This window comes from Lepisosteus oculatus, chromosome 15 (assembly GCF_040954835.1).
Source record: "Lepisosteus oculatus isolate fLepOcu1 chromosome 15, fLepOcu1.hap2, whole genome shotgun sequence".
Taxonomy (NCBI): domain Eukaryota; kingdom Metazoa; phylum Chordata; class Actinopteri; order Semionotiformes; family Lepisosteidae; genus Lepisosteus; species Lepisosteus oculatus.
The window spans coordinates 29,381,643-29,406,176 of NC_090710.1; the positions used below are offsets into that span (position 1 = coordinate 29,381,643).

At 36.1% G+C, this 24,534-nt stretch overlaps 1 protein-coding gene across 4 annotated transcripts in view; it reads left to right on the top strand.

Annotated features, from left to right (window-relative positions):
* Nucleotides 1–24,534, top strand: part of LOC102694899 (cilia- and flagella-associated protein 47-like) — a 208,134-nt gene that overhangs the window by 123,949 nt on the left and 59,651 nt on the right. For all 4 annotated transcript variants that reach the window (XR_011181613.1, XR_011181614.1, XM_069178726.1 and 1 more), the window contains exons 50-55: nucleotides 3,172–3,300; nucleotides 7,619–7,716; nucleotides 13,694–13,869; nucleotides 16,812–16,919; nucleotides 20,668–20,779; nucleotides 21,894–21,998. Coding sequence is in view for 2 of the 4 variants with exons in the window: in XM_069178726.1 (XP_069034827.1) it covers nucleotides 3,172–3,300; nucleotides 7,619–7,716; nucleotides 13,694–13,869; nucleotides 16,812–16,919; nucleotides 20,668–20,779; nucleotides 21,894–21,998 (728 nt within the window). In the remaining 2 variants the exon portion in view is untranslated. The remainder of the gene's footprint in view (nucleotides 1–3,171; nucleotides 3,301–7,618; nucleotides 7,717–13,693; nucleotides 13,870–16,811; nucleotides 16,920–20,667; nucleotides 20,780–21,893; nucleotides 21,999–24,534) is intronic.

The following is a 24,534-nucleotide window of genomic DNA, read 5'->3' on the forward strand; positions in this document are numbered from 1 at the left end:
GCACGCACCTACAGCTGCAGCTTTTTTGCCACCCACAGACAGGAAAAGCAAAGAAGCAGCAAAAGGGAGGCATGGCATCTGTGCCTATCATAGAGAGAGCATCCATGTCTACACTAGCAGTTGTGAGGGGCCAGTAGCCAGCTGTCTAGTTGTGTACCTGTCTGGATCAGGGGATATCTAGAGTCTGGAGATGAGTATAAGGTATCTCTCCTCTAGAGTCGGGGGATGAGCTTAATGGGTTGCTCTCCTCTAGAGTCTGGGAATGAGTATAAGGTTTCTCTCCTCATGAGTATGGGGATGAGTTTAATGGGTTGTTCTCCTCAGGCTCAGTGCCAAGGTTGGAGTCCTGTGTCTATCCAAAGGATAATAGAGCTCTGGTAAGGTATCATCCTTGTGCCATTGGGTGAGGCACTAGGAACTCTGTCATAATACAGAGACATGTCCAGGTGGACAAAACAGGTTTCAGTGTGGAAGAAGCTGAGATTGATACCTCTGTCACAATCAGAAATCAGGATATAGTTTTCGGTAAACTGTCTGAGACTGGGTTTGATCTTAAGAGACTAGGAAAGGGAAAAGATACGCCTTAGTCCCACTGTAAGCCAGGTGGTGGCCATCAGCATTCTGATACTCCAAGTCTGTGAGCAGGGAAGTAGGGATGCTGCAGTGTAATAAACCTTCATTAGTGAGAGGTGGTTGCATTGGAACTAGTCCCTAAATGGAAATAAAGACCTGATTCCTCAATGGGTAGCTGATAGGACTCAATAGGTTGCTGAGAGTTTTCCCCTAGGAAGATATCTGAAACACCAGTACCCTTGGAAGAGAAAAGTTAGTATAGTCTCTCCAGATGGGTAGCTGCGTCAGCATGCGTAGGGTGCAAAGGAACACGTAATAGGTGACACCCAAAGAAGGCTCCACAGCCGAAACGTGTTTTCTTTCTTCTCTTTTCAACATGGAATAAACCTATTAATTGTTTCTTAGAAGTCTCCCCAGAGCCATTCAGTGGCAAATCCTCTGGTAGATGGCACAAAAAACTGGGGTCTATATTAGGGTCTGTATGAAGCTGTGTTAGGTGTGTTGTACAGCATATAGAGTTTATATTTCTGTCTGAAGTAATCTGTTTTACACTTATTTGCATTTTGTTAATAATTTCATGGTTCTTCTTTTCAGACTTCTGTGATTTTAAATAGTTTGTGCAACCTAATTATGAAAAAGATGGTTCTACAAACTCAAGGACAAGATATGGCTGAAATATCAAAGATGCCTAATAGAAATAAAGAGTTGGAAATATTCCTTAGAGAATTGAATATTTTACAAATTCACCACCTCTCATGACTGATTAAGGGAGAACCTGATGTTTTACTAAATCCACATCCAGTATAACTGAAGCAGCTTACTCTGATATCTTAGGGTTGTTTGTAGTAAAAAAGCTGTGTTATAGCAAAAATACCAAATCTTGGTAACAGCTGTATAGATGACTATGAGATACATGACTTCAAAGCTCCTATATTTCAAATAGTCATTTAAAAAATAAATGTTGCAAGTTTCACTGTGATACCAAGTCTATGATACATCAGATCCTATTTATGTCTGAGCCATCCTGACATATTTCTCATTAGGTTTCAGGCAATTCCCTAGAACTGCTCAGGGAGACCATAAAAGTCACAGAAAAGGGGGTGTGTTATGCGCTCCCAGACTGTTCATTTCATTGTAAGATTTTGTTACCACAACTGCTACATACAATAACAGTCACCCGTGTTCTTTAATGTTGGTTGCAGAAGCTTCCAATTAGGCAGTCTGTGTTTTGCTCTATCTTTTCTAAATAGCACTAGAATGGTTCCCTATATTCTATATAAAATCCGATACAACCTTTAAAATATGCTCTGCTAAAGGTGCAGTAGTGCGTATCACATTATGTAATCTGTGTTATTTTGTCAGTTCTGTTGACTGTATTGACTGGTGTCCTCTTGTCACCTGGTAAAGTTTGTATCTGAATTAAAAAAGGTGGTCACTCTTCACAACAGAAAACAATACGTTTAAACTCAATTAAAAAAAGAAAACACATTTCTGTCTAGAAAAAAATTGTAATTGTAGTTACATCTCTGTTTCTGAACAAAATATTATAGTGCGATTATACACTGTTCATTCTGTTCCTTTATTCCATTCTGTTCCATTATGTAGAAGACGGCTCAGCTTTCCTTGGAGTGGGTTAATTATCAGATACCTTCTCAGTGTAAATATGTATTACTCTCCTGGTTTGTGAGCTTCTAACATGTATTACTGGAATGTTAGACAAATTGAAAAGCAGAGCAAATGAACTTGGCCGAAAAGGGCATATTTTAACCTAGATCTCATTAATGTCTAGAAATGTCCGCAAAGATATATTTTGTTTACTGGAATATGTAGGTTTTGATAATAGCATTTTCCATCAAAATTGGTTTTCCTGGAGTGCCCCTACATAACGAAGGTATTATTCCACTGATAATTGACAATATTAACAAACAGCCATTAAAATACAAATTAAACACAGTACGTTCTGTATCCTGACATCAAAAAGTAAAATTCAAAAACATATGCTGGAGTGTTAGTGTTTAATGATCTTGTATTTGTTGTGGTCCCAACATCCAATTAGAAAAATAATTTCAACAATGATGCCTCAAACTTGTTGATTAAAACTTGAGAGACTAACAAAGAAAGGCTTTGTAAAATGAACAAATGTTATTAGCATATTAGGCAGTGATTGCTAGCCGAGATTGTTGTGGTCAATGAAACCCCATTACAAAAACAGTGACATAGTCAGCATGTCACTGGCTAAACCATACATGAAAAATTACTTTGGAAGGAAAGTAAATAAGAACTGTCATCCACTGCCGATAAGCCTTCTAAAGGCTAATTTGTCTGTGGGCTCACTCGAGTTTTGTAATTATTTCATGTAAGCCTGTGAAGGAATCATCCTCGTGTAGTAAGAAATACAACGGGTTTCATTTCCTGAAATGCGCTGAAAAGCTTTCCGTGCTACAATCAATTTTAATTGGTTAGCTGACAGCTGGAATTTAGATGGTGTCTCATATTTATTAGTGCAGAGTGGAGGCGCCTATAATGTATGAGGCTGGCTGTCCGTCTTATAAACCTAATGCTCCAGCTAATACAACATCTGGTACCTATTTGTTTTAGGTGTAATTTCATTTGTTGGTGAAGATGGAAAGCAACAGCAGCCCCAGAACGACAACACAGGGGAGAAGGCAGATGGTGAACAGGTCCTACAATTGTCAAGGGAAGCATCCTGTACACTCAGTGATTCAAGTGAGTTTATTACGGTCACATTTGGATGGTGTTCTCAGATATTCTTAAAACAATCCGAAATCATATCTGTGCTAAAATTATCGTTTCACTTGGACTGAAGATTTCTAGGAATGTCAAGTCCTGCGTTGTGATTTCCTTTTAGAATGATACTACATTTTACAAACTGTCTGTAAGGACATGGATTTAGGAATTTCTTGGGAATATCAAAGAATCTTGAAGTCCAGATGTGAGCCTGTAAATTACTTAGGTGTATGTCTATTTTAAGGGAAAATGACTGATTCCTCTTGTCAGAACTGCAGGTGTACAACTGTCTCATCCACATGAAAGCTAAAAGTCAGTCTTAGAGGTTTATGCAACGTTACAGTGTGACATATACTGTATCTACACAATATGTGGCAGGTAATTTCTGCTCATAACCTCTAGGGATTTTGAATGACAAAAAAAATTGAGTTATTTATCGATTTACTGTCTTTTGTGACTTTTTTAAATAGGGCATTAGAAAATCATACTTTTGCTGAAACAGTTTTCTTTATCACAAGATATCTGTTATTGCCTAATAATACTTTTTGTCATAATGATTCATAAATGCCTCAATTCTTCATGTTTCAGATTTTGATTGTAGTTTTTCAGTTCAAAGAATAATATCAGCTTTTGACTGTGAAAGACTGTAAAACAAGTTGCAAATTGCTGTTGCTTGACTTTGAATAATGCTTTAAATACCTGTATCCCATACCATAAAACTTTTTCTCTATAGACTCCAGAAGGTGATTATTAGTTCATTTATCTAATCTTTTCACTTCAGTAAGATTACAAACACAATAAAACTTTGACATCAATCAAGCCGATGGTTGCATTCCTCATGGCTTACCTAAGACAGTGTGATGTAAGATTTGAACATATTGTAAAAGTTTAATAGAGAAGAGATTTAGACTTTTGCCTGAGTGAAAACTATTTCCCCAACCGACAACTGCCCCAGCGTTTGTACCTTAGCACAAAGCACCACTCATACTACATTTTGTATTCCCATTCACAATGCATATACTGTACGACATTATCATGAGCCTGTTTAAGGGGTACTGTAACCCTAATCCTAACTTCATTTTTAACCTACTGTACCAAATGTGCTGAGCTTAGTACGATGCTAAAATACATATGAAAAAGGACTTTCTTGAGTACTGTATGGGCTTTAGAAGGCAGTTTAAATGCATGCTTTTTGCATACTAACCTTATATAAAACTTATAACTTCTTTCAGAGTCATGTCAAAGCTAAAGTTAGTCAGTTACGTTAGTCAAGGCTTAACTGAGGTAATGTGACAAGCATATCTTATTAGTTTTACTGTAGCTGGCTGTAGACTTCTGCGTGTGAGCAAACTATGTTGTGGGAGACCTGAAATCAACAGTTACTGCATGTTTGTTTAAGATATGCATTTGTTTCACATTCTAACACTTCAACACGGACTGTACACCACTGGTAATTACTTGAAGACATAGTAAGTGGCCTCCTCCAGGGTGTAAATATTAAAATGAGCTCCTCAGATCCTTATCTGACAATGACACTTTTTTGCATATTCATGTAATCCATTGAAGAGGTGTGGAGGCATGGAGAAGTATATCTTCATACTACCAATTGTAGATTTACAGTAAGTGCACTGACTGGGCTAAAGGGTTTTGCCTTTTAATTAACAAACAATTACACTTCTGGGATTGCAAAATAATTTAACACGTTGATCTGCAGTTTCATTGATTGTTTTTTTCTAGCTGCTGAATTTTAAAGCAACAAAGTTAATGCTGAAAAACACTTGTTAATTGGTGCTAAAAGAGATTAATTACAGAGAAAATTAAGTTGCCAATCTTCAGTGTCATTTTCCTCACTAAGTGGAAATATTATTATTATTATTATTATTATTATTATTATTATTATTATTATTATTATTTATATGTAGCCTTGGCCATTTTAAAGGTATATTTAAAACCTTTTATTTTCTTTTGAATGCCTGCCTTCCCTTAACACCATGCACATGAAGGTGAACGGCAGAAGGATAATCTTTAAATGAACCATTGTTGTACTATTGATCAGAGCAAATCCAAAAAACAATGTTAACTCTTACTACAGAGAACTGTTTCCTGATATTCCATGAGTCATCGGGTTTGCCAAAAATGATGAGCTTTCATCATTTCAGCTTTGCTGAAGGTGTTCATTTTGGTGTCTTGGATAAATTCCATTTTGGATTTGTAAAACCTGACCTCCATAAAAACAAAACTCTCCCTCATTCGTGGTGTAATTTCTCACCTTGCTTCTGATCCTGAAGGAACATCTGGTGCTTAATTCCTGCAGCATGTCATCCAGGTGTGGGCTATACTTAAATTGGTGGATCAAGTGGCTCACCACATACTGTATTTTTGAGGGGCTTTTGGGTCTTTTGGGATGAAAAATGCTAAATAAATAGAAGCATTTATTATCATTAAAAGCATAATGAGCCAAGTTGTGAGTTTCAACAACATGGATGGGTAGCTTGTTCCAGTCTTGTTCCATTTTCCACTGTTGGCTCTAAAGACGTCAAATACAGTTGGTTGACTTTGTCTATGCACTTGAAGTTTTTTTTTTTGTCAGCCCCCCTCATATGCCTCCTCTGTCCAAGACATGACAACTTAATTTCCTTTTGCCTGTCATTCTTTTAAGCCTGAGAGTGTATTTGAACCGAATCCAGAGTGGAACCATCCTGTTTAGCTCTCCAGTTTGACATGATCTTTCTTTTGTAGATCAGCAGTGGGTGGAATTGTTCAGGTAGCCCAAAGAATATTATTTTCGTTGTGTTGCCAACTGATACAAAACCAGAGTGTCTTCATCGGTGGTGGCTCTGGGGATGAAAGCAGCCCGTTGCCACCATGAATGCTGAACGATGTTGGTATAAAGAGTCACATTTCTACCCTAGAAACCCAGTGGGTGGCATAGACTGGGATTTTTCTTCTCCAAAGCTTTCACAATGAATGCCAATTAATTAAGCAAATAATAAAAATTAATGTCCCTCTTTTAAATTAGTTTGTTCTGGTACTCAATAAAAATGTCATTCTGTATTAACTTTTACATTGTTGAATGACTGATCTCATAAATTTTTCAGCCAACTCTTTTTCACAAAGCTCATGCATACAGAGAGACACTTTACAAAGCTGGGGTTTTTCTTCTAGAGTTTTGAGATAGGTTTCTGAGATGTCTATATACAAATACCTGTGTGAATGTCACAAAATGTGCACCACAGAAGGTTTTTTTTATTTTTTGATTGGCTTGCAAAGACTTTTCCCATCAGAAAATAAAAAATATTCTATATCATATAAGGTTCCGGGATGTTTTTAAATATTTCTTAGTCAAATGAAGGGTCTAACTACAACGCAAAGTCAAATTCACACAATAAGTTAATAACTGTCCAGATATTTTTCATATAACAGTCCACTGCTTTTATTATAAACAGTACTGTCAGTTACTAAGTTAAGTAACTTAGATTTATTTTGAAAAAACTCTAAAATTTGTATTGTGGGGAGAAATCTACAGAATTTGATAGTGCCCCATGAAAATCTTCTTTGCAGGACAAAGGCGGTCATTACAGGAAAATAAAAATTTTTAGCACGAGAGGCTCTGATGGTATACAGGTATCCATCTTTTTAAACAAAGCAGGGTATGCAACCTTGTGAAGGTCATGCTGTATTTCCTGTGTGGGATACTGCAATGACATTTCATTTAAGCATCATATTTGTGAACCATGTTGCAATTGAAAAAAACAGATCCCTAGATGGAGTGCTATCTATGTGGAATTTGTACCTTCTCCCTGTGTTCACGTGGGTTTCCTCCTATGGTCTAAAAACACTGGTGGGTTAATTGGCTTCTGGGAATATAGGTGTGAGTGGAGTACAGCATGTGTCTATTTGTGTCTGTGTGTGCCCTGTGATGGACTGGCATCCTGTCCAGGGTGTGTCCTGCCTTGCACTCCATGTGTGTCAGAACTGGCTCCGGCCGCCCCACAACCCTGTACTGCATAGAGCCATGAGAAGACAGGTGAAATATCACTGCTGTGCTGAGGCTTATTAACTTTGTGCATGGCTTAGCATAAGATGTGATGGGATATTTTAAGAGTGAGTTTTAGTTTAAAGCCAGAAACTAAGTTAGATTCCAGAACTCAATTTAATTGGAACTCACAATTTTATTTTGAGGTTGTTAAATTCATGGGGACGCAATAGCAGCAGTTACTAAATGACTGCAAAAGTGTGTTCCAATGAGAAGCTTATGTTGGTGAATACTGATGTCTTTAATGTGTTCTTTCAACAGGAGAAACCACACAGGCATATGAAGTGTGGTTTTCGTTGGAAGTAAACTGCTCTCCTGCACCACCTGTGAGTGTGATTTCTGTTGAATGCACTGTCCAGGTAAGAGAATACTTCCTTTGAAACCAGAGTTCTTCATGGCCCAGCTGTGTATTTCTCCTGACAACCAAGTTCATCCACATACTGTACATCCAATCTCAACTGTGCGTCGCTGATTGGTCTAATTTTCAAAATCCAGCTTGCTGCAGATATTCGAAGATGTTTTACAGAAGAGTATGTTTTAGAGATGAATGGCTAAAATGTCATTCTTTTGTATACACTAGGGGTGTATTGATCACAGCCTGTGTTTTTAAAAGCATTCCTTCCAGCTGCTTTAATATTGAACCACAGTTATCAAAAGTCTTGGGAACCATGTTGACATAAGGTTTTGTACATTTATTGAAATCTGTTTGAAAACCTGGTTTTCTCTGAAAAAATATATTTTTATCTTGTTTTTTCATGTCACATGGCTATCACTGTACACTTTCTCTTCAAAAGAAATGGGTTGTTTAAGAGGATGGGATACAATTAGAACAGATACTGTTTGGTTGCTTTACAATATGTTGCAGATGCAGTATTTTGCAGAAGTGTGCCTTAGTGGTTAGGGGCTTTGGACTCATTGCTAGAAGGCTAGGAGTTCAAATCCTAGCTAGCGTGCAGCTGTTGTGTATACATGTGGTGTATAATATACTGTATACTGCATATGGATGGGTATGATATTGACGGTGTTATGCAGAAGTAATAAGTTCGTTTCCCACAACTGTGGTAAAAGATCAATCAATATGCAAATGTATGCATTTTCCCAGAGAGATTTAAGTAATTGATTTTGCACAGTTTCACACTTGTTTCATTTATGCCCTTTCATGTGCATTGAAAAAATGTATTTCAGAGTACAGAAAATGGTTAGTTACATTTAGAAAGAAAGTATTTGGGGGCTTCAAGAAGACTGAGCTACTGATTGTATTGCTGTTAACTGAATGCAGGGTGATACTGTAGCTGTTGTTCCCATGTAAGAAGTAAATAAGTCCATGTCAGAGCTACAGCAAGCAGCCTTGAAATTATCCTAGTTTACATAGAGTTAGGTGGACAAAAGAGCACATGACTCCCTTCTGATTGGGACACTGGTCCATCACAGGTTTGTATGATTGGAACCAGTGGGCAACGGTACCTTATTCAACAGCAGGTGTAACAGCAGTGTCTGCAGCAGAGACTTGAATCCAGAAACATACACACTACACTGCACTGTCCTTTTAAACTTCCCATAAATAAATTTAAACTTAAAATCAGTTGTGGTATGGAATTTATGTTAAGGCCTAAAGTGATAAGGTTTACAAAACTTATTAACAAACTTTTTCACAATGTAAATTTGAGTGGACATGTTTAAGATATGGTGGAAGTCATGTACCACCTAATTACTGGTTAACACTTGAGATCCTTTGTAACTGGTACAGTAGATGTTGAGAACATAATTTAAGATCAACTGTATACAGTACAACTCCAATCTAAAGGAATCTAGATATTTTCAAAGGCTACTATGGACACTGAATCTATGATAGAGAAAGGCTCCTGGTCACTTGCACAATAATATTTTCTCTGTGCTAATGCCCTCTGTCTGGTTAGATATCCCTCATTCATGAAACAGGAAAATATTATATAGCTGTCATCTGCAGTAATCCACTGTGTTTATCACAATTTCCCAGCTGAGCCCTGCCTTAGACACAGATGAATATCTATATGATGACATCCCTCAACAGAAGAAAATTATGTTTGATGAATAGTTAAATTTGAACTTTGCATTCTAGTGTCTTTGATTTTACTCAGAAAACAGGTGGACTATTCCTGTTCCTGTGGACTACGGTATTTGTGTTCCTGGATATTGAAGTCTATAACGTAAATGGATTGCAATGTCTCATGTCATTGAATAGTCTCATCTGAGATTTACATGATCTATGACAGTGGTTACAAGTGTATATGACATGCTTAGGAAGCTTCTTGCTTCCTGCAGATTATTTTCTCTTGTGGCTGTTGCAGCCAATTTCTGTCACAGGCTTTGATTGCCTGGTGCAGACAATGATACCATTTGTTCTGATTACTTGCCAAAGTTTCTCGCTTGTCAGGTTCAATTCCAAATATCTTCTTATTTCGCTTGGATATGTCTTTATTACAAAGCTTGGGACATCCCGATCTTGTTCCTTCTGATATTGTCCTATACTGTGCACTGTAGCATTGTATAGCCCTTGGCTATTTATTAGAACTGTCAGTGCTTGGTAACTTTTGCCTATGGTTGATCTTGTAGCCTTGAGTGGACAAATTCAAGGTAGACACAGCTTGCTAGCTTTAGTTGGTGGTTTAAGAAAAACTTACCTTTAGTAAGAAGATACTGTACCTGTATTTTAGTTACAATCACTCTCGTCTTAAACAGAAAAACTGCATGTACTGTACCCTGTCTTGTGGTTACCTAACCCTCATTGAACCATTTGAGCACATAAAGCTTTGGTACAACCTGTAGAGTGGATATATAAACTGATGATTCGCAGATTTCACATGGCTATAGAAACTACAGTATTTGCCTTGCCTTGCACAGAGAGCTCAGTTTTATGAAAGTGTAAGTTATAAGATCCATGTATCTGAACATATAGAAGTCGCAGACAGGTAAAGAGTGGACCATGCGTGGCCAGGAAGTGTGTTTCTGTGCAACACAGCTCTTTTTATTCTTGTCACAGAACTTGACTGTTTTAAATAGCACAGCACTACGGCTAGCGGCACAGCATGACTTTGGATTTAGGGTCATTCACATCTGGTATTCAGTCTCCTCTCTCTCACTCTCACAGTTCATCTCTTTAAGAGGTGGACTCTCTCACCGGACCCTGGTGTACAGTCTTTCACTGGCCTCTCTGGCTTTTAAATAGTATAAATAGGGAAGAGAGCAGATGTCATGTATCATGATCTTAAGGACCAAAACATGTCTCCACTCAGGTGGTGATTAAGCTGACTGCCTGTTACAAGGTGTTGATGGTATAGCAGCATATACTGTGCTTATAATTTTATGTCCTGTTAGAGAACACACACCCTGCATTTTGTTGCTTATACTGTAGTAACCTTAAAACTTAATGTATGTTAATAAGTTCTGGAACCCTGTATCCTGAGAGTAATACATCACAGGACCGCTTCTGAAATATAGGAGATGCATTCATTTTTGCTTTAATGGAGATAAATGCTTGTTGATATTCCTAGAGTGGCTCAAAACAGGAAACATCACTCTGTTTTCAAATCTCTAATTACCACTTGGGTTATAATGCGGATCGTAATGCCAAAACTATGTAATATTTCAGTATTCCGATACTTAATAACATTTTACAGGATACGAACTACATTAATAATAGCAATCATCATTTTAATGTGGAATACATTTATTCATAAACATTGTTGCCAGAGAATTATGAGTGGGTGTGCCAATATTTCCTAGTGGCTTCCATGGGATTGATGTACTATGTTCCAGTGTGGAATTAAGCAGACTGATTTCCCCTGTTCTCTTTCTGTAGCATAAGCTGTAACAAATCTGTTGACTAGTAATATCTATGTATAGTGTTCAAGTGATTATTTCACTGGAGCTGGCTATTAGAAATTTTAAAAGATATATGTTTGTTTAAATTATAGATAAGCGAGGGCAGAAGATTAACAGTATGTTTGTGCTTCTGTTACCCTTAGCTTGTTTCAAAACATTTCTATCATGCGTTGGTACATTCCATGTAAGCAGCTTGTTCTCTAAAGCACTACCATGAGATTGAACACATTTAAAATCATATCAAATTAGCTGTTTGGTCATGAATGTCAGTTTGACAAATAAGAACGCAATTCAACATTTACTTTGTATTTAAGATCTACAGTATGTTTGCTTACTTCTGAATATCTGCGCATTTTCTTACAGATTAAATGGAGGAGCAGTTCTTTTGTTTTTAATTAAATTTAAATATATCTATCCAATTATCTTTTCTATAATTTTGTCAACTTAATATAAAGCTGGAAGTACTGTATGTTTTAATCCACAGTATATTGGAAAAACTCCTGAAAAGAAAATTAATAGTATAAGAGAGAAAGAGAATACATACAAACTGGGATGTCCTGGTGAACCTAAATCATTTTTACCTTTAATTTCTTTTTATCTCAGGCAATGGCGAAATTTACTTTGTGTCCTTTATAGTTGACATGTTTATGGTTTTGTTTGGGCAATGTATGTAAAAAAGGGAAAGATCAAACTGTGATGAATTTTGTAGTAAAGGAATGGTATTCAATTATTTTGTATTGTCAAGATTTGAGTATTGGGTTCAATAGCAGTTATTGTATTTTTAATGCTGCTTGGTATATAAATCCACTCTTTTTCTGAACAGATTTCTGTTCCATGTATTAGATGGAATGAGATAAGAAAGGACACATATCGTGAACGATCCCTTTTTCCGGGAATATGCCTTGGAGATCTTTGCACATGAAAACACATTACTTCAACATGGGTGTAAAATAGCACTACGATTTAATAAAGAATAACACAAAATAAAGGAAACACAAACAACTAAACAAGAAAACAAAAGCCTAGTTATGTCTGAACACTAGACTTAATTTTCTTAACACTCGAGCAACTAAGCTGTTAACTGGTTCAAATGCAAAATTTACGGATCTCATGTCCGTGGGCACGTCAGTCACTGCAGAGCAGAGCACTTTTCTTCTCTTTGCAGTCCCCTTGCAGTCTTGTAGCAGACCTCAGCAGCCTATCTTGGAAAGCTCAGCAAATCCACCAATTGGTCATGTAACTGTCAGCAGCAGGCTGCTTCCCTTCAGGGGAATGGAGTTCAGAGTCTTCACCTTGTCTGAAGCCATCATCCTCTCACAATGTATACTACCAAATGAATGAATACAAATGAATGAATCTCATTTTTGACCTACTGTACAGATGCAGCTATTCCGAATGTGCAGTACTGTATGTCTTCCACATATTTATACTGTATGTTAAAAGTAACGCGGTGCATTGCGTTATGGAATTTACAGGCCGAAGATATTGATAGGTGGCACTTGTGGTGCATTAGATCTTAGTGAAACAATTACTAATGGGAAATTGTGATAGCCCAGCATAAAAATGACAGAAGCATAAAGTCTCTGAATGTCATAAACAATATTAATTTAGGCATATACAGTAAATATACTATACAAACTGTATATGGCTGATAGTGGTAGCTAAAAATAAAAAAAATACACCAGCGTATTCCACATTCTTCATAAACGTTATCCGGAAAGTCTCTGTCACTTTCTGTGGTTATTTTGGAAAAGTTTTTTTGGGCTCAGTCTACCTATTTTAAGTTTTGGTATAGTTTATAAAAACCAAGTTTTTTACCTTTTCTATGAATACTTGCTATCGTTGTACCTTTTAGAATACACTTAATAGGGAATATTAACGGAATCACGTAACTAAAGAAATTAGTTATGTGATTCTATATTAATATGTAAAACAGCAATTTAACATTTAATATTTAACATACTGCAATACACAATTTAAAATTAATAAAAGTGTAAACAGTATACAACTTCAATCCTATAACTGGAAAAAGATTGTCTCAAGGGACTCAACACTAACTGGGATTCAAAACCAGGTGTTTTCTGGCGACATGCTTCCGTTTGTGAGGAGGGTTCCGATTAGCGGCAGATGTGACACCACGGTAAGCTTTCACTGCTCCACCTGGTTGTTTTACAAAGTTGTGCAGTCCAACAACGGAATATTTTTAATGATGAACTGCGGTTCCTTGAGGTTTGCGCGATGCAATGTACTGCGTTATCCGGCCTGCATTCTGAAGCCTGGATCTGTAGGAGAGATTTAAGGAAGACTTAAAGACATTTTTTCCATTTTTAAAAAATCCAACAATGTTTTACTCTCTTTGCTATCTTTCCAATGTCAAATAAATTGATTAACGTTTTGACTAATCATAAAGTACAGTATATAGTCTTAAGAAAGATCACAGATATTCATTATGATGTGTTATATGTGTATTTTTAGAACAGTGTGACTGTGGAGATCCCTGTCACCAATCCGACGAAGGAAACCCTGCGTCTGGATGTGTGCCTCTTGGGTGATGACCTTTCTGGAGAGAGACATTTAGTTGTAAGCCCAGAGGAAAGCATATTATACCAGGCTAAGTTTGCCCCTGCTGTAACTGGCAGGAAAACAGCAAGGTAAGTCTTTCAGTTTTTGTCAAGTTTTGCCTTTAGTGGTGGTGTTACCTACATCATACTCTTATTCAGCATGATTTTGAAAATATATAGTACCATAGTTTTCATTGTTAACTGCATTGTTTTTTCCTTTAAAAAATGTTTTCATTTGAGTGAATAGACCTCACAGACGTGGTTTGCAGGCTACATTAATTTCAGAATATCTTTGCAGGGAAGAAAGGTCATGTAAACCCTGAAATATTGAAACAAATACCTTTTCTTAAGCTAGTTGGTTAGTGACACTGACAATGACATCACTGCGGGAGATGGATTTTCTGTTTTCTGTGTTTTTTACATTTTAATTTTTAAATGTAAATATTTATTTGTGATACTTTCAAATAATATCTTAAAGAGTTCCAAAAGACAGAAAAAAACAAATGTTCTAATGTCACTTTTTTTTCCACTGTGTATCCAGAACAAAGGGAAATGAGTTTTATGGTAAAAATATTCATGGAAATAACCACTTTTCCAGCTGGCACCCTATTGCTATGCCAGTGACTATGTGAGCAAAAAGTTATCCTTGAGTGTTCCTCTAAGATTAAGTACATCTTGAACACTGAGACCCTGCTGAGTGGACTTCAGCTTGCAGCCTACGCTATTGATGACTGTGCTGCATTACAGATGCCAGTGTTCAAACCCGCTGACTTTTAGCCTAAAAAGACCAAAAAAAAACCCAAAAAACTTTATAATCCGCAGACTCCCCATGTTGCTGTAATTTTTGCATTGTGTGAATTTGAGAATAACAGCAATAATAAGAAAAGCTGTATACCAGTTTATTGCATGCTCATCATAGAATAACATTCGTATGTATTATTTACCATACATGCTGTGAAAATATAATTCTAAGAATAATGGTACGTACATCCTTTGAATGTTTGGCTTTTTACACTAAAGGGTCTTAGTCTCTACTGCTCGTTCTGGTTAGTTGTTCCCCTAAACCTTATACTTAGTTCGTCTGAGATTTCAGAGCTACTAATCCTACTTTGTCTGCTAATATTCTATTTCTTATGGATTATATTACCTGCTGTTTTACTGCTGATGATGCAGCCTACTGTATGTAACTGAGTAGGTAAATGAGACCTGCTCCCTGTGTATTATGCCATATTGCTTTGCCCCTACTCAAAGTAGCTTCTCAGGTGTTTGTCCGTTTGTTGCTGACTTCCTCAGTATGCACCTGAAATCTATGCTTGTTCCTGTAGGTTTACAAATCTGCTGCTATCACACCTATGCTAAAACAATAACAAGGAATGCTAAGTAATTAACAACTATTGTACCGTTTTTAATTTGTCTTGCATAAATTCTGATACTGGTAGTGACAACTCATTTACAGATTCTCATCTTGCATCTATTTAGTAAACTCTTTGAACATGTTAGTCAGGTTTTACAGTACTCAGGGACTTTTTAACATATTTAAAGATGTGCTGATGATTCACTATGATTCTACAGAACCCTTTTAAATTAAACAGTGGCAAGAATAAAGTTATTCTCAGTCTCCCAATATAAACTTTGCAAAATTGGTGACATCAGTGCTGTTGATGATAGTGCTGAAATCAAATCTTAGATTAAAGTTTGAAGCTGAAAGATTGATACACACCTTTATAAAAACAAAACTTGTGCCTTGCAAACTTAATCACCTTTACAAGTTGTTGATGTTTCTTTGCAGTTAGTATAGTATTTGTATAGTATAGGATTATAGTATATGCACTTAGTATAGTATTTTCAGTATCTGTAACTCTGGAGCTAAGATATTGAAAAGAAACTTATGGTTTTAGCCTTGACTTATTATCTGATTATCAAGTGCATGTAATTGCTTGGATTGCTAATTTGTAAATACATGATTTATCCATATGCAGTCTAATACCAGTCTAATGCAGTCTAATGCAGTCTAATTTTGTAACATCCTTTTGTTCTTTTCCCTCTTTGTACATTATTTATGAAGTCATATTTTGCTTTTATTTTTTAATGTTCGTCAAAGCTAAGAAAACATATTCCCAAATGTTTTTATACAGATTATTTTTCTGCCACAGCATCTGTTTGGGTTTTTTAACAGTAGTGTGTTTGTATCAGGACTGCTTCCCATCATTTGTTATGTTGGCACTGGAAGAGGTTTTACCATATAACCCTAAATTACACACATACACACAAAATAAAGCTTTTGTGTCAAATGTGCAATGAGAATTTCCGTTAATTAGTGGGTTTTCTGCAAAATAATTTGGTGTTACCAAACTTCTGAACATGCAAGGCATGGCCCAGAAAAATACATTTCAATCAGTATTACAAAACAATATGATTAAATGATCAAAAGGGGGAAAAAATCCTGGAAACCTTTGAACATTCAGTTTTCCTGTTGGTTGTTCTGTGCTCTGTTTGGTTCAGATAAGAAAGAATAATACCGCTTAATCTGTCTTTTGTGTTTTTCCTGTCTTATTGTTGTTTGTCATTTTACTGATTTTGAAATTTCGCACTCTACTTGGAAGTCAGTGTTTTAATGTAATCTATATATTTATTAGCCATCTTAGTTCTAGAGAAATAAAAAAAAATGTGTTCAGTAACCTTTGATCCAGGACCACAGAACCCATCCATCTAGATCCCTGTATTAAAAAAAAGAATTCCTCTGCAATAGGCTCCTGCGGTGGATCTCTGCAGGCCCAGCCAGCTCCCTCACTGTGCTTTTGCCTTGTTGAGCTTCTCTGTGCCTGCCTGTTCAAGGGTGTATTACAGTCAAACAGTAAGTTTGGAGAGTGAGCCGTTTTACTTTGTGCCATAGCTACAGTACTGCAGTTTCGAGCTACGGTACTTTTAATTCTGTTCTGTGTTTGGAATCATTAGTAACCCATGCGCACTGGTTGAAAATCCCTGTTTAAAATATGAGTAATTTCCTTTTTTTGACTCCTTCTTTTGTGCAGTGTCATATTCCAGTCTGATGCTGTAGGAGAGTTCTGGTATGAATTGGAACTAATAGCTGACCGACCTTTGCCAACAACTCTTCCAGAGTGCAGATGTGAGCTCGGGAAGTAAGTACATATTTTGCTGTAATTGAAATCGCTGTACTGTAATCGCTGTGTAACTGTTTTCCAAAAACAGTCAGTGAATCAGAACCATTTTTTAAATGCCTGTAATGAAGTTTTTGAACCACTGTGGCAGAGAAGGGACTAAGCCTAAGTTACTTTGTTCATTTCTTACTTAAGCCATCCAGTTTTACTGTATAGCTGTCAGAAAACATTTCCACAAGGTTCCTCCTTCTAAGCTGACAGTGAACTTGCCATAAGAATTTAACATTCATGGTTTAAACATCAAAGCAATGCCACTTGTACTTGTGAGAGCTTCCTCTGTACAGTATATGTTGTAACAGATCTGCTTCTAGACCACAAAGATCTGATGTACTGCTTTCATGAAAGATATGGTTTTGAAGATTCTACAAGTTACATTTGATACTTTTGAAGAAGTATCCTTTCATGGCAAATTCTGATCTTAGGTTGTTGTACTTCCCTACCTTTCAAAAAAAAGGAATGAAATGATTTGTAAAATATATGAAAGGGGGTGGTATTGTGCATTACAATGCACAGGGATAAAGGCTTGTTGATTTGTTTTATATTTAGAAAAGAAACAATTCTGTCAAATCATTCTAGTTTTTTTATGAACACGATTTTATACACTTTCATAAAATAACATTTAATTCATCATCATAAATAAATAAAGAAAACAAAGTACAATCAAAAAGTTAAACTCATTCTAGTTTTTTTGAAACGTCATTTAACATGGCAATTTGGTGTCTGTATTAACATATTTAAGTCAAACGTACATAATGCTTTTGTTCTTTTAGAAGTTACTAGTACTTCATTCCTAATCTGAATAGGTACAACTTTTCCAATTCTGCAGTAGTCAGAGTGTTGGTCTGAGACATTAAAAAATGGCTGTTGTGACAAGGTCTTGATATCCAAGTAAACATTCATCTAATCTTTTTTAACACAACCCCACTTACACTATACCATAAAATTAAATTATAACCGAATATTAACATAAACCAGCTGGTACTTTTACTGTACGCAATTACTCATTTGTAAATTAAGTAGAACACTAAACATGGTGTTATTTGTAACATGGAAGGGTGGTATTTTGTATATTACTAGGTTCTGCTGAGCCAATATCCATGTTTGAGCCATTACCCTCCCAAACTGTGAACCGTGAATCAGATTCTGACTTCCTTACTTGGTCTTATGTGCAAAATAATACCTGAGGGAGGATACCATAGAACTGTGTAGATGGTGTTTGTGCCACAATGCGTACTTTTTCGATGCTTTTTCGATGCTGAATTTCATTCAGCTCTAAGGATTGGAATTATTCTTGCATAACACTATCTTTACACCTACAATAATTCAGAAATGCATTCATATACCGTACCGTGGGTGGGCACCTGTACTTCACAGTTAACATCAGGGCACATAGAATGTATGAGTAATGATTAACACTGACTGGAGACTTGAAAGTCTTTTTTCAGATTCTAAATAATGTGCACAGAGAACTTGCTCGAAGAGAGAACAAGAGAGAGATCTGCAGCTATATGGTTATTTATATCTTAATAAAGCCTGTTGCACATTACTGATTAATAGTTCAGGTGGGTAGCTGTGTCAGCATGCGTAAGCTGCAAAGGAACAAGTAATAGGTTTATTCCATGCTGAAAAAAAGAAGAAAGAGAACACAACTTTCGGCCGTGGAGCCTTCTTCAGGTGTCAACCTTCAGGACACCTGAAGAAGGCTCCATTGCCGAAACGTTGTGTTCTCTTTCTTCTTTTTTTTTCTGCGTGGAATAAACCTATTACTTGTTCCATTACTGATTAATGTCAAGTGCCTACCTTCTGGGGCAGCACGGTGGGACAGAGGTTAGTATCAATGCCTTGCTCAATTCCAGACCTGGAGTACTATCTGAGTGGAGTCTGTATGTTGAGTTTCCTTTGGGTGCTCCTCTTTCCTCCCACAGTAAATCAATTATGGGTAGGTTAACTGGCTTGTGGGAAACCTGGGTGTACCCTTCCTTATGCCATGTGCTTGCCGGGAGAGGCTCTGGCTCCTCAGCAACCCTGAATTGAAAGAAGTGGTTAGAAAAAACAGTAGGTGGATGGATGCTTTCTGTTTAGAATACAATAAATGCCAGTTGAAGTGAATGTTTCTACATTTAGACATCATTGTACGTGTATATTCATTAAATAATACATAAGCTTTAAGATATATAATACATAAGATCTTTTTATACATTGTATTTTCCACTTTTGATCAAATGTATCTAGTTTATTAAAAGAACACAGCAATAATGGCTGTGGCGGCACCTTCCATTCTCTCTCTATTTATGCCATGTGAAATTATTTTGTGTATCTGTAGTTTAAAAAACTATAGCAATAGTGCCTTAAATCTAACCTATTGCCATCAAACCCCAACCTCAGCTTTGGATTGATGCTAGCTTTACACCTCTGGGCACTGAATTGGCAAAGTGTGTCTTTATTGCGTATCCATAAAGTTGCTGGTATCCTACTTTTTTTTTTTCTGGCAGGATTTTCAATTTCGTATGGAAACTAAAACATCTGGACTAAAACTCATGAAATCTGGAGCGATTATAAAGGCCCACGGGGTGTTGAGTCGGTTTGAAAGTTACCCCAGAAGGTTTTTCACAAAATGTTTCTTTACACAAGGTGTTGTGGGTATCTGGAACAGGCTGGTTGAGGCCAAATTCCCAGCCAGTTGGTGGATGGCCAGATTCCTAGCTCCTTAAGAACATATCTGGAAGAAACACTAGATTTACGTAGCTACAAAATTATCAGATAATTATAATGTAATAATAATAATAATAATAATAATAATAATAATAATAATAATAATAATAATAATAATAATGTTGCTTTATTAGCCCTATACAATTTCTTTCATTAGGAATTCGTCTTTTCGCATACCCCAGCTTCCTCTCCAAGATGAGCATAAGGAAATAGGTTGAATGACTATAATTTGTATGAGTTTATAATTTACTGTAATTTGCACTCTTTCTAATGTTCTGAATGAGATTTCTTTATTGTATCCATATTTACAAAATCGAACATGAGGATCCCTCCTTACAATTAAGCTACAAATGGGCGTGCAGAAGCAGACACATTTTGTAATGTGATATAGAGGCAGAGGTTTTGGTGGTTTTACTTTGACAACTATAATCGACATCTTTTGTAATGACATATCTGTAGCGTGAAAAAAGATGACTTGTTCAAGCACCTTGGGACAACCTTGTTGTGAAAGGTGCTATATGAAAATTCATTGAATTGAATTGAAAGTTTAAAGCACTCGTACAGTTGTAACATCGATCATTGGTTTACGGTAAATACTAGTTTGTGAAGGAAGCTGATTGTTTGATATTTTTTGTTAATCTGGCTCATGATTTATTAAACCCCTTAGAAAGTACTGAATAGATAATAATGAATATACGATACTTTATATTGACAGAATAACTAAATAGAGAGTAAGTAAATCTTTAAAGATAACAGGCTGGTGTTTCTTTGTGTCGTAACACTTGAACTTGATAGTCCTGAGAAACAGTGAATTTACTTTACCTATTTCTATGATGCAAAATATATTAATGGAATTTCTTTTTAATGAAAAAATAACAGCAGTTAGTACCATGATTACAGAATTGTAAATACTTCTGCCTAATATTATTTAAAAGGGTAATTTTTCTTGAATTTAAGTCAAAATCCTTGAATTTTCCGGATATTACCTTTTCCACAGATGGACTCGTGAGTTTATCTCTTTAGTTAATCCTACAGATGAAACCTTGGAATTGGAAACTTTCAACAGTAACACAAGAAATTTTTCTGTGGAGATAGATCCTAAGAGACCAGTAAGTAAAAAAAATGCAATCTTTCTTATTATACTGAGGATTACTTCTGGAAAGTGTCAGAGACAGAGATTTCATTGAATGACACTAACATTGTTGATATCTTAAAATTAGAAAAAGGAGCATGTTCACAAAACAAAGACCCATCATTACAGTTACCCTGGCTTTAGATAAGTGTTCTTTTTGTTTTTGTAAAAGCCTGCAGCAGTGATCTTTCTTGTTTAAGCTCTTGTAAGTTCCTTTCAGACACAAGCTTCAGCTGACCTTTACTGCTGGAAACAGTTTTATTCTGCTTATTATTTAATGAGATTCTCTGCATACTAAAACTGGATAATAATAGTTAGAGTTCACTGTTAGGCACAACTGTGTTTTTCCCTCTCCTAAATCATTTCTTTTCTTTTTAAGTATAATGATAATTAAGCAATGCAATATTTATTGTAAGACTTTAAAAGAAAGTTGCCATTTCATCCAGTTCAGATTTGAATTTTTAGCAAAATAATGGATGTAAACATAACAAACTTTACTAATATAGAATGTTAGATTTCCATTTGAAAAAACTGAGTGAGGAAAAATAGTGAGAGAGAATATTAGAATATTATCCAGGTTAAATGAAAAGAAAACAACTGCAGACATTTGCAGTTTCTATTTATTTTTTTCATTCCAGATACCCATCTGTGTACATTAATTCTTCAAGGATGTAAATAACTGAATATATTTGCTTTTAAATTTAAAACGAATATATAAATCATCACAAATCATGCTAGATTTAATGCTATAAAACGAATTAAAGTTATTTATGTTTTGCATGCTTTATAGATTCCGTACAGATGTAAAATATGCTTACTAATCTTAGTATACTCTTAATACAGCATTATTTGTTAAAGATTTTTTCATTAAACCTGGGTTGCTCATACACATTTAAAGTGCTCAGACAAGCAGTCAAAGCCTCATAGACAAATGGCCTTTAATAAATTCAAACAGGCAAGGCAGACTCCAGAGGGTGAAAACATTGCACATAACACATTAATCACATCAAAATTTTCCTGTCATTGTGAAACATAAAGAGGATCTCACTCGAAATAACAAGTATTGATCCTTCCCAACTCTTCCCTTTCAGCTGATTGTGGCGCCACACTCGACGACCAGAGTCCCTGTTCAGTTCCATCCCTCTGCCCTTGGCAAGGCTAATCACACAGCATGGATCACTTTCAAGTGTCCACAGGTAAGCTTACCATCAGATCTGGGGCAATACCGTACAGTCAGGTCCCCTTACAGTCACGCAATGAGTATCTGTAACCATGGCCGCTTCTGGGGCAGGCCCGCTCATCTTTATTGATCATGTAACTAAATGGCATTCATTAAACCTGGCAGAGCTCAGAACACACATCACCTGTGTGCAAACAGGCTGTTTCTTACTGCGCATATGTGGCCATACCAGAGAATTCATACCCATGAGTTAACAGTGCAACAAAAAGATTTCAGCTTTATAAGTGCATACAGTACTTACAAAAATATGATCATTATTGATCATGTAACTAAATGGCATTCATTAAACCTGGCAGAGCTCAGAACACACATCTGAGCAAACAGGCTGTTTCTTACTGCGCATATGTGGCCATACCAGAGAATTCATACCCATGAGTTAACAGTGCAACAAAAAGATTTCAGCTTTATAAGTGCATACTTACAAAAATATGATTTATATTTTACACAGTTGCATCGCATCCTCTTTCAGTATTAGTCTTCAACAGTTGAATTGGTCAGTGATTAAGGGCAAAAGCCTGTGTAGGTTTTATGAATTGCTAAAATATTTGTTTACTCATTTATTTGGATGTACTAAATTTGAGTATGGTAAAATAACATGACAGTGCACTGTAATTTAAAGCACTGCTTTCTTTCACAAGAATTACATGGAATTCCGAAACATAAAACAAAATTTGAAATATACAGTATATATTTTACATGTGTTCTCTTATAGTTTTCAAGTGGACAGAAGTAAAATCCTGAAAAATCTGTAAAAGCTTTATAACATTGTACACTGTCTTTAGTATCCTACAGGTTTTTATTCCCCTCAGATGTATTTGACTTTTTTTCTTACACCAATCAATCGCCCCCAGTTTAGATGTTAAGCCTCAGCGCGTCAGCTCTGCGGTGCACTGCTTTAATATCTCTGACTCCATCTGCCCTTTTCAGCTGCTTGATTTTGATCTCCTACCCTCCCCTCTCTCCTCTCTTTTGACACATTAAATTGCATCTGCATGCTAAAATAGTATTTCTTTTATCGCTCTACATGATTCCCAGCTTTTCCTAGTTGCGTGAAGGCAATATGGCCTTCGATTTGCATAAACTATTAAAAAAATACATAGAAAAAACACGAAAACGCATTGTTTAAACTTGGGGAATTTCACTCTTTATGAAAATATATTGCTTTAAAATCATCTATAAAAATGTTTCCTTTGCGATTCTCCTCAGTGACAATCATGTAAGAAGTGTGAAACATGACTGGACTCAACAGGCCTAGCGCACTGCAGTTCTGATTAATCACATTGACTTATCCACAGGGTTTTAAGTGGGAAAGTCACAGCTCTCCTCAAAGGATGTGCATCTCAGGACGGTGCTCAGCATTGCTAGATTAAGCAACTTTTCCACTTCAATCAACCCCAGACTGCACTGATGTTCCTGCCTATCTATGAAATTACCTCAGCTGATTATTTCTTGATTATGCTTTTTACAGAGGGAAACCTAAATTCAGGAAGGAAAATCACCCACTTATACATCTAAGATTTATAGCTTGTTTTCATATAATTTTAATCAAGTGTTGTACCCCACCCTTCCTCAGAAAACTCCATCCCGACATGACAAGCAGTTCCAAGCTTAACTATTTCATTATTTATCAACCCTTCACCACAATTCCCTTTCAACAAAATGCAATTTGAATCTGTTTTCTGTTTGAAATTGTGTTCTGGCTATTTCTTTCAAGTCTTAATATATTTTTCATATCACTACCTTGAAACAGTGATTTTCATAATATTCCATATAATATTAACCATTTTTTAAGGTGGGAAAAAATTGGTTTACATGTTGATTGTGTATATGGAGTTTTTAGACATTAAGACAAAAGAATACAGTGATGCCATCTATAGAATGAAAATAAGTCTATAGGTTTTGCTTTCTTTACTCATTTTAATTGAAAAAGATGTGTAATAACCTGCGGGTTTGAGATGTTTAGTTGCTGGAGGCAAGATGCTGATACCAGCAGTTTCAAACTAATACCTACTGACACAAGATGATTTGAAACTAATGATGGGTATCTGTGAGATTATTGCCCAGGGAAATAGTTTTTAGCTACATCCCTGGAAGCAAGAGATCACTTTGCATCATCTCATCTATAAATCTCACCTACTGTATATGCTGTATTCATGCAGTGTTTGAGGACATAAATGAATCGCAAACTTTTTCATTTAATTCATTTGATATAGCAACATTAATGTGCTTTAAAACATTACCCAACCCAATGAGTTTTCTGTCCACTTAGCAGTATTTAAGAGTTTCTTTGAACTGTTTTCAAACAATCTTTTAGGATTCTCAGATAAATTACACTCTTCCACCACTGCCAAGTGCACATATGAATTTATTAGATTTTTTCTCACATTGTCTATGATGGTGTTTTTGATAGTGGTACACTTTCAAACACTAGGTAGAAGAAAGATCTTTTATTCCAACATTATGTCAGCTAGTTGTTATAATGCTCTTTATTG